The sequence below is a fragment of the Oncorhynchus tshawytscha genome, linkage group LG12 (genome assembly GCF_018296145.1).
Source record: "Oncorhynchus tshawytscha isolate Ot180627B linkage group LG12, Otsh_v2.0, whole genome shotgun sequence".
NCBI classification, from domain to species: domain Eukaryota; kingdom Metazoa; phylum Chordata; class Actinopteri; order Salmoniformes; family Salmonidae; genus Oncorhynchus; species Oncorhynchus tshawytscha.
In genome coordinates this window covers 58,747,154-58,770,179 of record NC_056440.1, presented here as the reverse complement: position 1 = coordinate 58,770,179, position 23,026 = coordinate 58,747,154, and the positions used below count along the sequence as shown (strand labels likewise).

The following is a 23,026-nucleotide window of genomic DNA, read 5'->3' as shown; positions in this document are numbered from 1 at the left end:
AGTGAGCAAAAATCTCAGAACCACACGGGGGGACCTAGTGAATGACCTGCAGAGAGCTGGGACCAAAGTAACAAAGCCTACCATCAGTAACACACTACGCCGCCAGGGACTCAAATCCTGCAGTGCCAGACGTGTCCCCCTGCTTAAGCCAGTACATGTCCAGGCCCGTCTGAAGTTTGCTAGAGAGCATTTGGATGATCCAGAAGAAGATTGGGAGAATGTCATATGGTCAGATGAAACCAAAATATAACTTTTTGGTAAAAACTCAACTCGTCGTGTTTGGAGCACAAAGAATGCTGAGTTGCATCCAAAGAACACCATACCTACTGTGAAGCATGGGGGTGGAAACATCATGCTTTGGGGCTGATTTTCTGCAAAGGGACCAGGACGACTGATCCGTGTAAAGGAAAGAATGAATGGGGCCATGTATCGTGAGATTTTGAGTAAAAACCTCCTTCCATCAGCAAGGGCATTGAAGATGAAACGTGGCTGGATCTTTCAGCATGACAATGATCCCAAACACACCGCCCGGGCAAGGAAGGAGTGGCTTCGTAAGAAGCATTTCAAGGTCATGGAGTGGCCTAGCCAGTCTCCAGATCTCAACCCCATAGAAAATCTTTGGATGGAGTTGAAAGTCCGTGTTGCCCAGCAACAGCCCCAAAACATCACTGCTCTAGAGGAGATCTGCATGGAGGAATGGGCCAAAATACCAGCAACAGTGTGTGAAAACCTTGTGAAGACTTACAGAAAACATTTGAGCTCTGTCATTGCTAACAAAGGGTATATAACAAAGTATTGAGATAAACTTTTGTTATTGACCAAATACTTATTTTCCACCATAATTTGCAAATAAATCCATTAAAAATCCTACAATGTGATTTTCTGGATTTTTTTTTCTCATTTTGTCTGTCATAGTTGAAGTGTACCTATGATGCAAATTACAGGCCTCTCTCATCTTTTTAAGTGGGAGAACTTGCACAATTGGTGGCTGACTAAATACTTTTTTGCCCCACTGTATATATATATATATATATATATGAGTGTGCTTAAAGTGCATTGAAAGGGCTCTGGGGTGATGTAGACTAATACCCTATTTGATCAGAGCACCATGCACTTCCCTACTTTGTTGGTTTAAAACTGTATAAGGAGGACACAAGAGTGCAACACTTAAATAAATTAACTGTAAGAATGGAAAATACACTCGGCTGACATTCAGATTGCTCTTGACTCCTTCTGCTTTCAGAGACCACTGGATTAGTGGGTTTCTCCAGGATGCGCTGTGATAAAGATGAGGTGTTCTAACTGGTGCCCATTCTTCAGCGAAAGGATACCTCGCTGAAAGGGTCCCATTACACCCTCATCCATAGATCTCAGCATCCCGACCACTCCATCCGAACATATTGATTACCGTCTGTCTGCAATAGCCTCTGAATGCCCAGAGTTATTATGTGCTTGTCAGCTGCTAAATTGGTCAAATGGGTGAAAACCTCTCTCCTGTTGGCATCTGTACAGGAAAGTAGGGCTACATATGTGTGTTTGTGGAGTGTTGCAATGAACCACTCATCTGGCTTGGTTCATACAAGAACAAACAAAATGTGTGTCCATCTATGAAGAAAGGGTGACAATTTAGGAGAAAATCGTTTGAGAGTAGATTCTTATTCCCATCACTGGCAACTCCTCCCAAAATCCTCTGACAGTTCACCTGGAGGACATGTTATGTCCAGGTCAGAGCATGTGCCGCAGGGGAACAGTCCTTAGATTTACGCACGCAAGCACATACGCAAGCACATGGACACACAGACACATACTATGACCCACTGTATAAGGGCAGACATTCACTCTTTCTCCTCCTAAACAAGCCGTCAAATTTGTGCTGATGCTCTGGGGAAAAACATCACCTGAGTCATCATGCTGTCATGACTGTTCTGTGAGGATCCAAACTGGTCAGATCAGGTTGGCAATTAATAACTTCAACCAGACCTCCCCCCTCACCCGCAGAGGGGGGGAGGAAGGAACTGGTGGGGATTAACAACTCACGTCCTGTTGTAAATCAAGAGAAGATCGAGGTCTCCCTCTCTAAATTCACCAAAGGAATGTGCCTTTGTTTCAAGAAACTTTTTCCCGACGAAACTCTACCATGTTCAAAAGCGAATACTGGAAAAATATTTCTAACATAGAACGTGCGGAATGGTGTCTAAAGAACACAAATGTTGTTTTGATGTAATTAAAAATGTTAGAAAGGAAATACTGTAACTTGGAAAGTATACCCACGACATGTGTGAAGTGTCCATCCTATGCGTTGTGCATGAAATATGAAAATGAGGAATGTGGTTTTGTTAATATTACGATTTTTGTATTTTGAATTTCGCGCTCTGCAATTTCACCGGATGTTGTCGAGGTGGTGTGCTAGCGGCACGTCTAGTCCAAAGAGGTTTTAAGAGAGGGATGTGATTTTAGGAGCCATAAGAGATAATTGAGTGAGGTCAGAGAGCCTGTCAGCCTGACGGAACCACCCTTTTGAACAAACTGTATAAAATGATGGGTTAAGAATGAACATATCAGTCCAGAAGAGCATGAAGCTGCAGCTGCATGTTTAAAGTGGTCTGAACTTTGAATCTCAACACGAAGTCTAAAAAATAAACTCACCTCCCGGACAATCACTGGTATGGCTGATTAGCTGTCCTAAGTAAAGTATCTAGAAAAGCTCATTTATGTGGGACCATTCTACTACTCTGCTCAAACCATCTTATTAAGCTACTCTCATCATCCCACTGGGAACCATCGACACGGCTGGCTAGCCAATCTTCAAAAGAGGCATCTTCAGGAGCGAATGGAAGGAAAATCAACTCTGCAGTTCTGTTCAGGACTACACGACAAGTCACCAGATAACTACAAAGAAGAACAGTAGAAGACTTGTTGGAACCATTTTTGGACAATCAGAGCCTTAAAAGCGTGCTGCGTAAAGGCCCAACCCCCTTTCCAAGGCTGCCCTGTCCACCTAGAGAGATCCACGGCAAACCAAGGCATTTCACATGAATACATTAATGATTTTTTACTCCAAGTGGGCGGCGGTTCGTCTGCAAAGTATTGGATTACTGTAAGTGAGAGTAGTTTCTAAATGTACCAACGTTAAGTGTGTCTGTCCCTCTCTCTCTCGCCCTCTCTATGTCTTTCGTAACAAGCAGCCATATTGTTGTCAGTCCACTCGGGAACTGTTAATGTTTTAAGTGTGTATTTTTATCCTGTGTTACCATTTAATTAGCTAGTACATGTAAATAAATAATTACACCAATTTGTGTAGTACTGAATCATAAGTAAGGCTCATGTTTTTGCAGATGCAGGAGGTCACGACTGTTCAGAATGATGGTATGATACGAGGTTATGACTAATAAGTTGACTGTTTATAGATGTGATAGGTAAAGACCTTTAGAGTTAAATTAAATTATTAAACAACCGCTCTCATGGTTCCCCAGATCCTAATGAGTTAATTGTTTCATGATTCATTAAACCTATTTAGGTAATAAGATAAATAAGTCTTCAGATTAATGTTAGTCAAGTCACGACAATGCTGTCATTCAGACAGTCACAGTCCCACGAACTAAACCACTGAAACACTAGAGCACTACTCTATCCTCAGAGGTATAGAATCCATTCTGTTTGCGTTGAAGAGCTGTGTGAAATACACAACCTACACTGACTGTACAAAACATTAAAAACACCTTCCTAATATTGAGTTGAACACCCCTCTTTTGCCCTCAGAATGGCCTCACTTGGTCAAGGCAAGGACTCTACAGGGTGTCGAAAGCGTTCCACAGGGATGCTGGCCCATGTTGACTCCAATGCTTCCCACAGCTGTGTCAAGCAGGCTGGATGTCCTTTGGGTGGTGGACCATTCTTGATACACACAGGAAACTGTGTGAAAGTGTGAAAAACCCAGCAGCATTGCAGTTCTTGACACACTCAAACCTGGCACCTAGTACCATACCCTGTTCAAAGGCACTTAAATCTTTGGTCTTATCTAAAGGCTTAAAAATCCTTTGTTAACCTGGCTCCTCACCTTCATCTACACTGATTGAAGTGGATATAACAGGTGACATCAATAAGGGATCACCTTATTTCACCTGGATTCACCTGGTTAGTCTATGTCAAGGGTGTCAAACACATTCCACGGAGGTACGAGTGTCTACAGGTTTGAGTTTTTTCCTTTCAATTAAGACCTAGACAACCAGGTTGAGAGCAGTTCCTTACTAATTAGTGACATTAATTCATCAATCAAGTAGAAGGGTGGAAAGAAAACCCGCAGACACTTGGCCCTCTGTGGAATGAGTTTGACACATGTGGTCTATGTCATGGAAAGAGATGTTCCTAATGTTTTGTACACTCAGTGTATGAGATCAGTGAAGACTGTCGTGGAAAATTGCGAGATTATAATATAATCTTTCAAGCACTATAACATAATCTTTGTATTGCATTAGAATGGTTGTTTTATTCGATAGAATAGAATCTGTTGACTATTGTGTGTTCAGTGTTCCACTGAGGATGGGACTCTATGAGATAGCACTGAGAGGGGAGATTTACGATGTCTTTGGCCAATAAATCCTAAAGAGCATTCCAGATAGTGAGGTAATGTTTTTGTACTATGAAGTACCAGGAACGAGATTAGAACCTCGTCTTAGAGAGCAAACTGAACGATAGCCAGATAGCATTCGCTATAAATTATGGGATACTCCTCTCTCAAGTAAAAGTCTTTCTTTGTGAACAGTTCCTATTATCTGTGGTTTGTCATGTCGACTAGGGGGTGGATCTTTGCTATAAAAGATCTCAGTTGCCATTATGTTGACCACTCAACTTTTCATTAGAGATACTGAAATGTTGAAAGTCAAATGCTATTGCAAAAGCTTAATTGTTATTAAAGGTGAAGTTTTAAGTATAACTCTGACTGGTGTGTGGTTTGTAATCTCTCCTCATTTGGTAATACAGGAAATTGCCATGACAAGATCCAACATCATGATAATAAATTTGGGAATAGCATGAGGGAATATACGACAATGCCTGTGTGAGAGTGTGGACATGTTTTACTATTCTTGTAGTGAGTGCTATAAACAAACAAAAACATTTGACCAACTGGGGAAATTGTGTTAGTCCCCACGAGGTCAAATGCTATTCCTAAGGGGTTTAGGGTTAGAATTAGTGTTATCATTACGTTAAGGGTTAGTAGCTCGGGTTAGGGTTAGGAGCTAGGGTTAAGGTTTTTGGGTCAGGGAGTACAGGTTAGGGTTAGGTTAATGGTTAGGGAAAATAGGAATTTGAATGGGATTGAATTGTGTCCCCACAAGGTTAGCTGTACAAGACTGTGTGTATTTGTGTGCGTTTGGAAACAGTAGGTGAGAAAGTGAGTGACCTGTGTGTAGCCAGCAGAGCAGAAACCTCCATCTGGGAGAAGTGTGATGAAGTAATCAAGTGCATGTTGTATGATGCAGAGAAGCACAATCCATACTGTGGGCACAGTGGAAGAGCCCAAACTACCAATCTAACTCCCATTGAACCTGACACAAACAAACCATTGCATAAAGAAAACTGGTGTCCCTATAGTATGACAAACCATGTTACACTGAACCAAAATATAAATCGCCACATGCTAAAAAAACTTTAATGAGCAAGACTTCCTTCATCAACTGGCCTCTGTAAAATGGTATAGAATCAACTTGATCCCCCCCCCCCCTGTCGTAGACGCTTGGACCTTCTTTTTGATTTATTCAGTGGTATTGTTAACAAACACGCTCCCATAAATAAAATCAGAATAAAAAACAGGTTCAGCCCCTGGATTGACTGTGATCTTGCAGAGTTACTCCACCTCAAGAATTGCATTTGGCAAAAGGCTCGGAACACGCATACTCAGGCTGACTGGCTCTCGTTCAGGATAATGAGAAATAAGTGCACTCAGGCTATCCAGAAGGCCAAAGTTAGTTACTTGATGGAGAAGTTCTCTCTGTGTGGGTCTAACCCCAACAAGCTCAGGAAAAAGGTTAAATGGTTAAAGACCTGTAGAATAAACCCTCCTCCTCACAGCTGCCCATGTCCCTTACAGTTGATGATGTGGTTGTTACTGACAAGAAGCACATGGCTGAGCTCTTCAATCACCACTTCATTAAGTCAGGATTCCTATTTGACTCAGCCATGCCTCCTTGCCCGTCCAACATTTCCTCATCTCCCACACCTTTAAATGTGACTATCCCCGATGCGTCTCCCTTTTCCCCTGCCCCGCTACAAAGTTTCTTCCTGCAGGCAGTCACTGAGTCCGAGGTGCTAGAGGAGCTCCTGAATCTTGACCCCATCTGGGTCAGATGGTTTAGACCCTTTCTTCTTTAAGGTTGCTGACTATCATCGCCAAGCCTATCTCCAACCTTTTTAAATGTTCTCTCCTTTCTGAGGAGGTTCCCATTGCTTGGAAGCCAGCCACGGTTCGTCCACTATTTAAAGGGGGAGTGGAAACTGATCCTAACTGTTATAGAACTATTTCTATTTTGCCCTGTTTATCAAAAGTGTTGAAAAAAACTTGTCAATAATCAACTGACTGGCTTTTTTGATGTCTATAGTATTCTTTCAGGTATACAATCTGTTTCCCGCTCAAGTTATGGATGTGTCACTGCAATCTTAAACGTGCTCAATGATGTCACCGTTGACCTTGATTCTAAGCAATATTGTGCTGCTATTTTTATTGACTTGGCCAAAGCTTTTGATACGGTAGACCATTCCATTCTTGTGGGCCAGCTAAGTAGTATTGGTGTCTCTGAGGGGTCTTTGGCCTGGTTTGCTAACTACCTCTCTCAAAGAGTCAGAAAATCTGAAAATCTGCTGTCTCAGCCACTGCCTGTCACCAAGGGAGTGCCTCAAGGCTCGATCCTAGGCCCCACACACTTCTCAATTTACAGTAACAACATAGCTCAGGCAGTAGGAAGCTCTCTCATCCATTTATATGCAGATGATAGTCATACTCAGCTGGCCCCTCCCCTGATTTTGTGTTTTGCTCTACAACAAAGCTTTCTTAGTGTCCAACAAGCTTTCTCTACCCTTAACCTTGTTTTGAACTCCTCCAAAACAGAGGTCACATGGTTTGGTAAGACAAATGACTGTCCTTCTCTCAGCACATATCAAAGCTGCAGGCTAAAGTTAAATCTAGACTTGGTCTCCTCTATCGTAATCACTCCTCTTTCACCCCAGCTGCCAAACTAACCCTGATTCAGATGACCATCCTACCCATGCTAGATTACAGAGACATAATTTATAGATCAGAAGGTAAGGGTGCTTTTGAGCGGCTAGATGTTCTTTACCATTCAGCCATCAGATTTACCACCAATGCTCCTTAAAGGACACATCACTGCACTCCATACTCCTCTGTAAACTGGTCATCTCTGTGTACCCATCGCAAGATCCACTGGTTGATGCTTATTTATAAAACCCTCTTAGGCCTCACTCCGCCCTATCTGAGATATCTACTGCAGCCCTCATCCTCCACATACAACACCCTTTCTGCCAGTCATATTCTGTTAAAGGTCCCCAAAACACACACATCCCTGGGTCGCTCGTCTTTTCAGTTCGCTGCAGCTAGCGACTGGAATGAGCTGCAACAAACACTCAAACTGGACAGTTTTATCTCAATCTCTTCATTCAAAGACTCAATCATGGACACTCTTACTGACAGTTGTGGCTGCTGTGTGTGATGTATTGTTGTCTCGTCCTTTGTGCTGTTGTCTGTGGCCAACAATGTTTGTACCATGTTTTGTGCTGCTACTATGTTGTGTTGCTACCATGTTGTTGTCATGTTGTGTTGCTACCATGCTGTTTTGTCATGTGTTGCTGCCTTGCTTTGTTGTGGTCTTAGGTCTCTCTTTATGTAGTGTTGTGTTGTCTCTCTTGTCATGATGGTGTGTTTTGTCCTATATTTCTATGTAATTAAAATAAATGTAAAAAAATCTTAATCCCAGCCTCCGTCCCCGCAGGAGGCCTTTTGCCTTTTGGTAGGCCGTCATTGTAAATAAGAATTTGTTCTTAACTGACTTGCCTAGTTAAATAAATAAATGTAATGCGTTGGTCTCATGTTTCATGAGCTGAAATAAAAGATCCACATATGCACAAAAAGCTTATTTCGCTAAAATGTTGTGCACACATTTGTTTAAAACTCTGTTAGTGAGCATTTCTCCTTTGCAAAGATAATCCATCCACCTGACATCTAAAAATATAATGGAAACCTATTGTTCCTATGTAATTCCGCCTCCCAGATTGCAATTCCTATGGCTTCCACTACATGTCAACAGTCTTAATTCAAGGTTACAGGCTTGTTTCTTGAAAAACAAGCAAGAATTTTGAGTTTCAGTGAAGAGAGCACCGGAACAATATTAGTTTTTCGACATGCGGTGAAGAGGACAAGCGCTTACTAATTTTACTTTCCTATTCACATACTACTTTCCGTATGAAATATTATAGTTTATTTACATTTTAGGGTACCTGAGGATTATATAGAAAAGTTGTATGACTTGTTTGGATGAAGTTTAGCGGTAGCTTTTTGGACTCCTTTGTCTGCATGTTGAACAAGTGGATTACTGAAATCAATGGCGCCAACTAAACTGACTTTTTGGGATATAAAGAAGAATTTTATCTAACAAAACAACCATTCATGTTGTAGCTGGGACTCTTCGGATGGCAAACAGAGGAAGATTTTCAAAAGTAAATTATTTATTTAATCGCTATTTGTGATATTGTGAAGCCTGTGCTGGTTGAAAAATATGTTGATGTGGGGCGCCGTCCTCAGACAATCGCATGCTATGCTTTCGCTGTAAAGCCCATTGTAAATTGGACAACGCAGTTAGATGAACAAGAATTTAAGCTTTTAAATGATATCAGATACTTGTATGTTCATGAATGTTTAATATTACGATTATTTATTTGAATTGCGCGCCCTCCAATTTCACCAGATGTTGTCGACAGGTGTCCCGCTAGCGGGATGCCTATCCCTAAAAGCAGCATGATCATTACACAAGTGCATCTTGTGCTGGGGACAGTAAAAGGCCACTCTAAAATGTGCAGTTTTGTGACAACACAATGGCACAGATGTCTCAAGTTGAGGGAGCGTGCAATTGTTATGCGGACTGCAAGAAGGTCCACCAGAGCTGTTGCCAGATAATTTAATGTTAATTTCTCTACCAAAAGCCGCCTCCAACGTAGTTTTAGAGAATATGTACAATCGGCCTCACAACCACACACCACATGTATGACATTGTGTGGGCGAGCGGTTTGCTGAGTGCCCCATGGTGGCGGTGGGGTTATGGTATGGCATAAGCTACGGACAAAGAACACAATTTCATTTTATGGATGGCAATTTGAATGCACAGAGATACCGTGATGAGAGCCTAAGGCCCATTGTTGTGCCATTCTTCCGCCGCCATCTCCTCATGTTTCAGCATGATAATGCCCGGCCCCATGTCGCAAGGATATGTACACTCTGAAAATTTCCCAGTTCTTCCATGACCTGCATACTTACCAGATATGTCACTAGTTGAACATGTTTGGGACGCACTGGATCGACGTGCACGACAGTGCGTTCCAGTTCCCGCCAATATTCAGCAACTTTGCACAGCCGTTGAAGAGGAGTGGGACAACATTCCACAGGCCACAATCAACAGCCGGATCAACTCTATGCAAAGGAGATGTGTTGCGCTGCATGTGGCAAATGGCTGTCACACCAGATACTGACTGGTTTTCTGATCCATGCCCCTACCTTTTTTAAAAGGTATCTGTGAGCAATAGATCTGTATTCCCAGTCATGTGAAATCCATAGAATAGGGCATCATGAATTTATTTAAATTGACTGATTTCCTTCTATGAACTGTAACTTGGTAAAATCCTCAAAACTGTTGCATGTTGCGTTTATATTTGACCTCTAAACTAATGAAGCAACAATGAATCTTCAACTGCTAAGGGCCTGAAATTAATATTTTTTGATTGACACCTCCTCAGACGAGTCAATAAAAGCCTGAGGCTGATGGCTCTGGCATAGAGTGTTGCTCATTAAATTAAAACATGATCACACTATTTGAAAAGGTCAAATGTCAATCTCTTTGGCAGGAAATAGGTTGGAGACTGCCGTGCTTAAAAACTGCGTGCCATGGCGCCTCAAACGAGCCCCAGAGCAGCTATTACCATTCATCACAGCCACTCTGCAGGGACGAGAGCCCGGCGCAACGTTTTCCCCTATTCCTCGTTACATAGGAACTTGTTTGTTTTGACTTCCAGTTCCCAACACGACACATTGATTGGTTCCCAGAAACAAAATGGCTTTTTGGGCTCATCTTAAAATTCAAATATACATTTATTCTGTAACGATAGGAAGTGTGTGGGCAGGCAGGACTTTCATCCATCACCCAGCTAGAAATAACAAGCGATTGGGAGCGAAATAATAGAAGAGAAGAAAAAGAGAGTGTGAGAACGAGAGAGAGAGAGAGTGGGAGGCACATTAAACTGGCCAAACATTTGGTAAGCAGAGTCAGTTCGAGCACAGAGTACACTCAACCAATGAACACCAAATGCGGCACGAAACTGCAGACAATTACAAACTAACGTCAAGATGTATGAAAATGTAGGCTCGATCTACACAATGTCGCAAACACAGGCCATGACGGGGTCTTGGGATGAAACCGGACCATCTGTTTTGATGGTATTTTTTTACAGTACTACATACCATTAACATGGTTTGTAGTTACTGACAAGAGAATCCTTAATAATCGTCACCATCGTCAATCATCACAGCAATCTTCTGTCCATGTTCCTCATCTGGTTTTAAACTATCACCCTGGATTGGTCATGTATGATGGTTGGTACAGGGCTCAATATGTGATTCAATTCCATGGCTTAGAGACATGGTCTTGGTGGGATTAGAATAGACCTCCCAGGATGAAGGTGACCCAAAGAAGAAGGAGTTAAGCTGCCGGAGAGATTCGATTGACCCTCCACCGGAAATTAAGGTTCACATGTTCAAGTATGTGTGTGTGTGTGTGTGTGTCTTTCACCAATGTCCCAGAAAATGTTCCACAGCTTCTTTACTTTGTCTTTGTCTATTATGAATTCAAACAGAAGGAAGAGAACAATCGGTATAAAAAAGGCCTAGCTCGGGCCCTGTCCTGACTGATGTCTTATCTCAATCTATGGGCTGCTGATAATCCACACATCCTCTTCCTGCTGTCTGTCCTCTCAAACCGTGCCACCTCATCCCAGGGTCAGGAGCGTTTTAAAGACTGCTGCTAACTTTGGCTCTTATCGGTCATGTCCCCATGCTGAAGTGTGACCTGGGATTTTCACTTCATCACTGAACATTCATTCCTCTAATCTATTTAAATATGGATATTGACACATAATATTGGCCTTCAACGTATAATCATACTGTCTGTAAACTAATCTAATCCAAAAAGCATTTTGGGTCAGTGAACATAAAATAGATAATTGAAAGTCGTGGAGATTACCAATATATTCTTATCTAACAGAGCCTAATCTGGCATGAGACCTCTCCCCTAATACATTTTTCCTATGGGTCAGTGTGCCACTCACCTCCCGCTAGTATTGCGCAGGATGACCAGGGCGTCAGGGAAGCCGTCCATGTTGTAGTCTCCCAGGTGCAGAGTGATGGGGTTGTGGAGCTCCCCAGCAGGAGGGGTGGTCTGGGGGGGCACGAAGCCCCAGAGAGTCTCCCTCCTCTGGAAATCGGTCAGGACTTGCACCCACTGCAACCGGAGAGAAAACAACGACGCTGGTTCAGCTCATTGATGATATACTACACCTGAATGATACTCGGAGCGAAAAGAAAATGAAACAACATGGACTATTATTAACTGCTGGTGTATTTAGCAGAAATGACATCGCGGTGAGAGCGGGGCTCAGTAGGGTTGCTGAATCATCGCCATTAATGCCACAAGTCAAAAGATAGAAATAAGTGCTAGGACAGAGGGAATTTCTTCCTTCCTGGTCCCAGCAATAAAACCGTCCTTTTCCATCAGAACATATTTTGGATTTGAAAAGAGCTGCAGAAATGAGATATATCACTGTGAAACCTACTGTGAGGCCCATCCTTGACCTCCCTTGATTATACAGTACCATGATAAATATTGCAGTGAAAGAGATATATACACACACACACACACGCTCCCGCATAGCTCTATCAACACATATTCCACCCCTGACAGCTCGACTGAGTAGTCAATAAACCCTGGGAGCCTATTTCTCTCTGACAGTGACTGATGTTCATCATAATAGAATGTGAATGTACAAAAATCATACTTACTAACTACTGTGGGTAAATTCACATTAAATTATATTTACAAAAACGTACGCACTCACGCCTGTAAGTCGCTAAGGATAAGAGCGCCTGCTAAATGACTAAAATGTAAATATTGAATTAGTCACTGAACACGTAACGAATAGTGAATCAAATCCAAGTCAGATTCCGTAATAGAGTGTTGCATCCACTGCTAAAAATGGCAAGTCTCACAGAGCAACATCCTCAGATACCATCATTAGTAACCGTTTTCTGAATGGACGGATGTGAATACGAGAACTACATAAAGAGCTTTAAAAAGAGAGGGCAGCGGAGATAGGAGCTATTCTTTATGCAGCTGAACGCCTCTCTGTTTTCCCCTCGTCTCCACAAGGCCCACCTATTATTGGAAAGCGCTGGGGAGGCGGGAATGCAGATGCCATGGGTTTAAATATTCATGAATGTTAAACAGGAAAAGCCAGGTGCATCTCTGCACATTATATCCGCCAGAGGAAGCACCACGAGGGTAGCGGTAATGGCTGCTAATATGGCTGTTCTCCCTCTCTGAATACATAAACACAGTCAACATATTGACAGATGGAGAAAAGAGCAGCAGGAAGAGAGAAGAGAGAGTCGAGGTCATAAGAAAGTGTCTCGGAGGAAAGTGTATAGTCCTGTGTGAGTATTTATAGGGGATAGACCTCGGCGCTGTATCAGTACCACATAGGCTCTGATGTATAACCCTGTTGATTTGGCGCCGCTACAAGATATGGCAGGGGAAGACGGTGTGATACGTACGGCTGCACCAGGAGGGAATGCATTAGGGATGAGGGACGCGTGGGAGAGGCAAGTGTTTTTGTCTGGACAGTGTATGAGCTATGTACAATTTGTGCAGGGTGAAATGGCATCTCCATCTTAGGGCTCTTGGCCGGAAATCCTGTCATACAATCCCACCCAGGTGGTTAAAGTCCCAGTGAGATGAGCTCAGACCCATGTCTTTAGCAGGCCTGGTCGGGGAGTTGAAAAAAATCGAGTGATGCGTCATTGGCTGCAGAGGTTGATTGGCCGCTTCCCTGTCACAGGGACTGCCGACAACGATAACTTTAAATACATGTGAAAGGTTATGACAACTTGACAACTTCCTTCAAGTGATATTAACATGACGACAAATGACAACTTCAATGACGACAAATGACAACAAAGGACAACTTCCTTCAAGTGATATTAACATGACGGGTCATGACGAAGTTGAATGATCATTCAGCTTGCGTGTGATGAATACTGACTGGTTTTAATGAGGGTTTCATGATTGGCTATGATGATCTAAATACAGTAGAAGTTATGACTGAAACAGCCATGTAAATAAGTCCTAATGATTTGTTTTGGCCAGGTTACGTAGAAATGGGGGTATGAAACCTAAAATGGTGTATTTTAGCTAATTAGTACGCGGTAACAAATGCTGCACCGTTAAATGGATCTGCAGAGCCCACGCACGCACATCCACAGTGTCTCACTTCTAGAAGTGCTCCCAAAAGCACTCTGAAAGCACGACACATTTTTAGAGCTTAACTGCCACTTAGCAACAAACAAATAGAAACTATGCTAATGGCAACTTGGGATGAAGCTCACCTTGGACACAGCAGTGCACAGATAACCTTGTGTCACTCAATTGTGCCACAAAATGGATTACGCTGGGTCACTGGCGAGTGGATCCTCAACCGTTGAGTCTGATAATAAAAAGAGGAACTTCTCTGCATCTTGGCTAGGAGTGCTGCTTCACCGTCAGCTCTACTCACAGCTGGTCTACACCGGGGAGCAGAAGTCTATCATCAGCATTGTGCTGACTGAAGATTTACTAGGTTTCTTAGACCTCAACGCTGTCCACTGTACATGCAAATCCTCCCCATTGATTCATAGACATACTTATGAGAGGGGTTATGGAGAAAGAAATGCAGAGAGAGAACAAGCGAGAGAGACAGAGAGCGAAGACTAAGAGTACATTGACTAAAGGGATTTCAGACACTTTTTCAATGGAAGACATCCAGACAAAGTTTATAAATAACCGTAAGGAGCTGCCAGGCAGCCTGAGTGCCAGCTGGTCAGTCGTACTGTGAGGCAGTGGGTGACTCCAGGAGTTGAACAAACCCAAACCATCCCTACCAGACTAACATACTTTCCTGCACAACAATCCCACTAGATTGCCGAAGACGTATACAACACATCAGCACATCATATTCCAGGCCTGCGGCTTAATGAGTCCTGCTTTCTGTTTCCTTTCTAATGCCAATTTTAGGAGGGAGAGAGAAGAGAGGAGAAGGAGGGGAAGAGAAGGAGAGGATGTGTCCAGAATACCAACAGGAGGACTGACTGAGCCTCCCAGTGGCAAGGCAGTCTGCTGAGCTGAAGCCTGCTGTAACTGTTCCAGAGCTGCCTACAGAGGCGTGACTGACTGGGGAGAAACAGGGAGGGGTAGCGGATTGCTGGTCCTGGATTTGACAGGAGAAGTGCGTCCATTGTCCCAGTGTCTTTACAGAGATCTCTCTCTGCCACTTTGCCGTAGGTCTGATCCCTCCTGGAAGAGAAAGTAGATTTATGCTGCATGTCGGAGGGAAGGGAGGGGCAGTGCTCCTCTGACGGATGGAGACAATCATCCTTCATTACCCTGCTGGATCATGGCTCCATCTCCATTCACATGAGTCAGTCTCTAGGCCTCCACTTCAGTATCTCAGGTTTGTGCAGACACACAGAGGAGCCAGGGCCTAGTTGCACATGGTGTGTGTCCATCTTTCAGCTACCCACAAGCTAACATGGCAAAAAAAAAAAGACATGTTCTGGTCTTCAAGGTAAAGACCACTTCTTTGGATCGGGCCCATTTAAAAAGGCACATCACATGCTCTCGTCTGTACCATGACTGACAGAGGAGCAAAGGAGAGGAGTGGAGATGTGACGGTGGAGATGAGAGGAATTGTACATTTTTGCTGCAGGTGTTTGGAGGGGAGAGATCTAGGTCCGGTTTGATCCGACGGGATGTTCTAAAAACACACATAAGGTATTCTCCTTGCGTCTCCCGATCCTCACCGCTCCTGATTGGGTTGATCAGCCTGAGCAGAACGCAGAGGATCAACCCATAGCTTAATCAAGCAAGAACCAGAAAAGGCGAGGCAATCAGTGTCATCCTAGACAACCAGCCTCTCAGTAATTAACTGACTCCGTTAGGGAATTTCCATTTATTTAAACATTTTTGTTGCTACTATTATTATTATTATTATTATTTCTTCTTGGTCATTAGGGGAAACACACCAACCATGTATTTGCCTTTGTTGTGCCACTCAAGCAAAAACATAGTAATGTCCCAACAAACAGAAACTTTTCCCATACACAGCATTAACAGCAGTTTGGGATGTTTCGAAATCATTTACTGACTAAAATCAGAAAATATTGTTTATATCAGGCAGTGAGTCACTACCAGAAACATCACGACGACTCAAAAGGGTGTGTTCTTCTGAACACCAGGCCGACTAGACATCCTCAATCAAGGCCAACACGCAAAGAGGAGCAAGAGACAGACCACCACCTTGTAAGAGGTGTGGGTAAAGTAAACATTCCAAAGTAAAATAGGACCCGCAACACATCGAGTGCATGTTGATGGCATCAGCATTATTGTTATACAGCAGGTGCAGTGTGTGGAAGAGGAGGTCATGCATGATTACCCAGGTAATATGAGTGGTACAGTCAGCGAGGCCTGCATTAATAGACTCATAAGGTCACAAAACCTTGAGATAAATTGAAGGGCAGGCAGAGAAGCGAAGCACATTTTAATAATGAGGTGAGCATGAAGCCTAACATACAACAGTATGTTATTTAAATGAAGTTGTTAAACACTACTTATGTGTGTGTAATCATTCAGAGGTGACCAATTTTTTCGATTTTTATAGGAGTGCCCTTAAACAACTCACTTAAATTCTGAAATTCATTGGATCAAAAGGTCAATGGATTATACATATATCACTGGAAGAGGTGACAGTGCAGGGACATAAATACACGATCTTATTAATTCGGAAAAATATGGTGTTTTCTCCTCCAATGTAATTCAAAATGTTTGATGGTGAGAGGGAAGCGACAGGCATAACACATGTCATTGTATCAATCCCAGAGAAATCTCAGCGCACAACGCAGCACACACACACTTCTCGTCGTCACATTGTTTACTAAAGCGAAAAAAGGCTACAGTGTTAGCAGCTTCGAACTCCTATCGATTCACCACTGCGGGAACAACGGCTCATTAGGCCAAGAAAATAAAATTTCAGAAGCCACGGGGAACGGCAGACGAGGTGCCATTATATCAATAGAGAACACAGGCGTCGCCGCGGACAACATGGTAAAAACATATTTCTAATGAACTCCCTGCTTTATGATCCGCAGTGGAAAACTATAACGCTCATCACATTATCACTGCAAAGCCCATTCCAGTTCATTCACAAGAGTGCATATAGCGCGCAGCTGTTTTGTTCTTTCAATTCCCATGGAAAGCAGACTATTATTATAATTTATACCACATTATTGTTGAATAGTCATTTCTGATTTGCTAAAGGGGAATTTTATAGTTGGCATTAAAACCAGATATGGGACATTTGGAAAAACGTAGCTAACTGGGATTAATTTGTTTTTGCAGCATCTGATGACCTAACGTGGTGAGTGATCCGTCAATGAGTACGGTGCGCACAATAATGCAATAGTTCGATTAAAACGTTTACATGCTTTGCCAAAATAACAATTTCCCAAATAATCCTGTTTACATCTGAAATCAGGCTACCTGATGGCACTCTGATAAACAATGAAAATAAACGCTCTACCATAGTGACCATGTTATTTTTGGTAAGCATATCTGTTCCTGAGTTTGAATGTGGTAAGTACTTCTATGACGTATACATTGGTCACATTCCAAGACACCTTATCCCCTTAGCCCTCAAGTTAAGTGGACACTTCCAATGACGTCTCACGAGTATTCACTTGCAGGGGAAGGGGTGAAGGAGGAAGGAATGATTTTTAAATGGAACGCCCTGCCCGGAAATTCGTCACTCCTTCATCCCGCGACGATTGTGTTTTCTGCCACGTGTAGCTTCTGTGCACTATGTGCTTCAGTCAATTATGATTGCATGTCTACCTATAATAACTATATAATTATTAATATAAACCTACTGTATGATAGCTAGCAAATCAATTAGCTAACTAACGTTAGCCTGGAACTTATGGAGGAAAATGTTTTATTTAACACAATTTCCAAAAGCTAACCAAACAAAAACATCATTACTTTTATGAGGTGTTTGTGACATCATGTGCATTAGTAGCACAATTTATAACCATTTTTACTTACACATATATGTTGACTTATCCATATTGACGTTGAGGTTTTAAGTTTCGGTTGACTTTTCTCATCGGATGTACAATAATCATGAATTTCATTCTGGGGGGCGTTTCAAACTCCCATCAAAAACGAGGGGCGAGGGGCTTATGTTGCGAAATTCCCTTGTTTGGACCGATGTTCAAGATGATGACCTGGATTCCCCAAAATGCATAAGGGTAAGTGGACGAGGGTGTTTTTTTTCAATGACTTTGAAACGCAGCCATTCAGTTGTTCCGAACTCACTTCACTCGCGCTAAAGAGGTTCGCTCGGCTGGTGATAGCACATGTGCAGATCAAATACACTACTGGAACGCCAATTAAGGTTACATGTCCTAATAATGACTGCTCAGAAAACTAGGCGTTTTAATCGGCTTATGCTGACTTCGAGTTTGATCTTAAACCGATTTAAGATAAACAGAGTAAGGTGTTTACATGACTATTGCATAATCTGCCAACTGTCATAATCAGTTTAATATCGAATTATTACTGTGCATGTAAATGTTCTCAATGCTGCAGTCATCGTGTAAAATGTCACTGCTGTCAAATCCTCCCACATGTTTCTACACTGAACAAACTTATAAACGCAACATGTAAAGTGTTGGTCCCATGTTAAATGAGCTGAAATAAAAGATCCCAGACATTTTCCATACGCACAAAAAGCTAATTTCTCTCAGATTTTGTGAATACATTTGTTACATCCCTGTTAGTAAGCATTTCTCCTTTGCCACAATAATCCATGTTTAACAGTATTTCTGTCTGTAATAAAGCCATTTTGTGAGGGAAACTCATTCTGATTGGCTGGGCCTGGCTCCCAGTGGGTGTGCCTGGTTCCCCAGTGGGTGGGGCCTATGCCCTTCAAGGCCCATCCATGGCTGTACCCCTGCCCAGTCATGTGAAATCCATAGATTAGGGCCTAATGAATTTATTTCAAATGACTGATTTCCTCATACAAACTGTACCTCAGTAAAATCTTTGAAATTGTTGCGTTTATATTTTTGTTCAGTATAGTTTCACGAGCTGTTTTCAGCAACTGGTATTGTTGAATTCAGTTGTTATATTGGCAGATTTGCTAGTACCAAACGATTTAGTTAGCTTTTCGCCTAGTGTTTCATTTGCAATGTGATCTCCTGTACTGTAATGAACAGTGAAGAGTGAGTAACTTTTCTTTGCCAGGTGAAATGGTGAATCATCAGCTCATTGTTATGGATGTATCCAAATAAATGCCACTAGAAAACATCTTATGCAAATGCAGCTACTCTGCTGTTATTCTGGCTGCACTGTTTGACGTGACTGTGCTAGCTATAGTTGGCTAGCTAGCAAGCAAGCGATAAGAACGTTGCCGGCCATCATGGCAACCGAATAAAAAGAACGAACGACTGGATTACGTCTTTGGCAACGGACGAGCAACTAGGTCTGGTGGGATGGTAAAAAAAAAGTATAAATGTACCAATCAAAATTAAAATATAAATAAAAACATGTCATTTCTATTCTATACCAGAAATGTGTGCTTTAGTATTGTTTTCTTTGGAATCTGTGGTACTGTATATGCGGGATAAAACCCCTCCACTCTGTATATTACCTTGGAAAAATTTACTCCACAGAGGGACTCAGCAAAATCATCGTCCTAGTGCGTCGTCCATTCATTCCAAGGTAATGTATAGAAAGTCGGGGTTCATCCCTTACTTAAATTATGTATATAATCTATGATGGACTTCTGTACATTTCTCTCCTGACAGAGTTAGAGATGCAGAGAATTTTTTAAGTCAGATTTGACAAGTTAACAATTGAGGCCAAGATAAAATTCCTTCTAACACAAATGTGAAAAAAGGTTACAGAATAGGGGAAATGCAAGAGGTGCTAATGAGTGAAGAAGAGCAAAAGAAAAGAGAAAAATAGTGTGTATTTCATTGCCCTGTGATGAATAACGAAACATTGGACAGGTGTCCATGAGAGAGAAAGAATTCGGGGAGGCAGAGCTGATGACAAAGCTGGTGACAGACTACACCCACATGTCAGCATGTCACAAAGACAGAGGTTATCTGTGGATGTCACCTGGTGCTACCGTGCCCTGTGTCTGGCTGTCTCAGACTGATGGCCTGACTCTTTCACATTGGAAATTTGCCAGTGTATATTAAAGCGGTGGGGTGGAGAAAATGGCATGTCCTGTTCCCACTCTCATATGCATCAAGTGATGTGGGCTTTGGCTGGGATTCAACTCAACTGTCTGTTCCCACTCATGTCGTGAGTCTTCAGATGATTGACTGGCCATCCAAATGGATCAAGAAGACGTAGGCTACCTAACATTGTACATACTGTACACACACACTCGGCTCAGGAACATATATGATTTATCTTCCTCCCAAAAAGAAATATAAAAGAATATCCGACCAGCTCCAGATACTGTCAAACCTAGGGACAAAGGTTTGGATATGCAGTACATGAAAATGAAATGAATAACAGTGTGGTGCTCTGGGCTGAGGAGGGGAGGTGGAGCTGTACGGGCCAACCCATGTACCCCACTCTCCCTCCCCTGCACATTGGAATTCCTTGCACATCCCTAGGCACTTACTCATGCCTCCTCAGACAACCTGCCGTTCCCCTCTCCATGTTTTATGGATGGGCTTTCCTCCCGGCACGCCGATTAAGGGACAATCAAATTCTAGGCCACCTCCCGGCCCACGGATCCCAGTGTCTGGAGGAAGGGCCGGCTATAGGTTCCATTAACATGTCTGGATCCTGTCGGAGCTGGGACACGTGACTCCTCCCCCGACCACGGACACAGAGGGCTGGGTGAAATTAAGCCCAGTGGCTTGCGAAAGTATTCACCCCCGTTTGCATTTTTCCTATTTTGTTGCCTTACCACCTGGAATTAAAATACATTTTTGGGGGGTTTGTATCATTTGATATACACAGCATGCCTACCACTTTGAATATGCAAAATATATTTTTTATTGTGAAAAAAAAACAAGAAATAACACAACTTTACTTGAGCGTGCATAACTATTCACCCCCCTAAAGTCAATACTTTGTAGAGCCACCGTTTGCAGATATTACAGCTGGGGTATGTCTCTATAAGCTTGGCACATATAGCCAATGTGATTTCTGCCCATTCTTCAAGGCAAAACTGCTCCAGCTCCTTCAAGTTGGATGGGTTCCTCTGGTGTACAGCAATCTTTAAGTCATACCACAGATTCTCAACTGAGGTCTGGGCTTTGACTAGGCCATTCCAAGACATTTAAATCTTTCCCCTTAAACCAGTTGAGTGTTGCTTTAGCAGTATGCTTCGGGTCATTGTCCTGCTGGAAGGTGAACCTCCGACCCAGTCTCAAATCTCTGGAAGACTGAAACAGGTTTCCCTCAAAAATGTTCCTATATTTAGTGCCATCCATCATTCCTTCAATTCTGACCAGTTTCCTAGTCCCTGCCGATGGAAAAACATCCCCACAGCATGATGCTGCTACCACCATGCTTCACTGTGGGGATGAGGATCCTCGGGGTAATGATGTGTTGGGTTTGCGCCAGACATGGCCAAAAAGCTCAATTTTAGTCTCATCTGATCAGAGTACCTTCTTCCACATGCCTTTTTGCAAACACCAAACATGTTTGCTTATTTTTTTCCTTTAAGCAATGGCTTTTTTCTGGCCACTCTTCCATAAAGCCCAGCTCTGTGGAGTGTATGGCTTAAATTGGTCCTATGGACACACTCCAATCTCCGCTGTGGATCTTTGCAGCTCCTTCTGGGTTATCTTTGGTCTCTTTGTTGCCTCTCTGATTAATGCCCTCCTTGCCTGGTCTGTGAGTTTTGGTGGGCGACCCTCTCTTGGCAGGTTTGTTGTGTTGCCATATTCTTTCAATTTTTTGATGAATTTAATGGTGCTCCGTGGGCTGTTCAAAGTGTTTAATTTTTTTATAACCCAACCCCGATCTGTAGTTCTCCACAACTTTGACCCTGACCTGTTTGGCGAGTTCCTTGGTCTTCATGGTGCCGGTTGCTTGGTGGTGCCCCTTGCTTAGTGGTGTTGGGGCCTTTCAGAACAGGTGTGTATGTATACACTGAGATCATGTGACACTTAATTAGATTGCACACAGGTGGGATTTATTTAACTATGACTTCTGAAGGTAATTGATTCCACCAGATCTTATTTAGGGGCTTCATAGCAAAGGAGGTGAATACATATGCACGCGCCACTTGTACTTTTTAGATTTTAATTTTTAGAATTTTTTTGAAACAAGTAATTTTTTAAATCTCACTTCACCAATTTGGGCTATTTTGTGTATGTCGATTACATGAAGTCAAAATAAAAATCAATTTAAATGACAGGTTGTAATGCAACAAAATAGGAAAAAATGCCAAGGGGGATGAATACTTTTGAAAGGCACTGTACACTCAAAAGAGAGAAACTAATACTTCATGGATATGGGGTGGATTGGTATAGGTTCTGGATGGATATGGTAGGTAGATGTATGGAGTTCCACCTATAGGAGAAAATAGCCTATCCCTTCTCATGCAGCAATTCAATGAGACCCAGTGTGCTGTGCTCATATTCAGAGGGCGTGTACACATGCTGTGTGAGTGAATATAATGGACAGCCTCTGTAAACAGTCTAATGAGTGTGAAGCTACATGTTTACGCTGTCAATGAGCAGCGGATTAGCGTGATAGGAAAAACACACCGCAAGATCAAATGGCCTCGATCAGTGTGGGAGGGGAAAGCGGGGGGAGCCATGTTCCTGCACACACAGACACCTCTCTACAGAAGCATACACACCTGCAGGAACGTACCGGAGCGCGTACCTACACAGACAAAAGATCCCAGACACTGATTGAACAGAGCATCTCCTCCTACCAAGCTTCTAATCCAATCATGTCTCGTAGCCTGAGGTCAGAGGGAACTACACAGGCTAGCTGAGAGAAAACGAGCAGGAACTCAGTGGTGAGAGGAAAGAGAGAGAAATACAGTTTTGAGTGAGTAAAGGTAGAAGTAGCTAGCTAGAGGATCGCTAATGGAATCAACTATGGAAAACTTTTCCATTCTCCTCATCTCTTGACAGCAAAGAACTGCACAGTATGACAACCAAACAAAAGCCAACATATGTTCTGCCATCTTTCTCCTTTCCTTCTCCCTCAATCTCCCCCTGCTCAAATCATAATTGTCTGTGACAGGCACACAAAAGAAGACGTTTGTGGGGGAAAATGTGAAAGCCGTGCTGACTGTTATCTTCTCTGCAAGACTCTCATTAGTCTCGGAGTGGCTATGAACCCATTTTCTCTATTGTTGTCCTGCCACTTATGAGTGTGTGCTGTCGATCTCCTGGATGAGG

At 42.7% G+C, this 23,026-nt stretch overlaps 1 protein-coding gene across 2 annotated transcripts in view; it reads right to left on the bottom strand.

The window, feature by feature from the left end:
- Nucleotides 1-23,026, bottom strand: part of LOC112232219 (T-cell immunomodulatory protein) — a 118,865-nt gene that overhangs the window by 63,220 nt on the left and 32,619 nt on the right. For both annotated transcript variants that reach the window (XM_042330839.1, XM_024399031.2), the window contains exon 10: nt 11,599-11,771. In XM_042330839.1, coding sequence (XP_042186773.1) covers nt 11,599-11,771 — 173 coding nt within the window. The remainder of the gene's footprint in view (nt 1-11,598; nt 11,772-23,026) is intronic.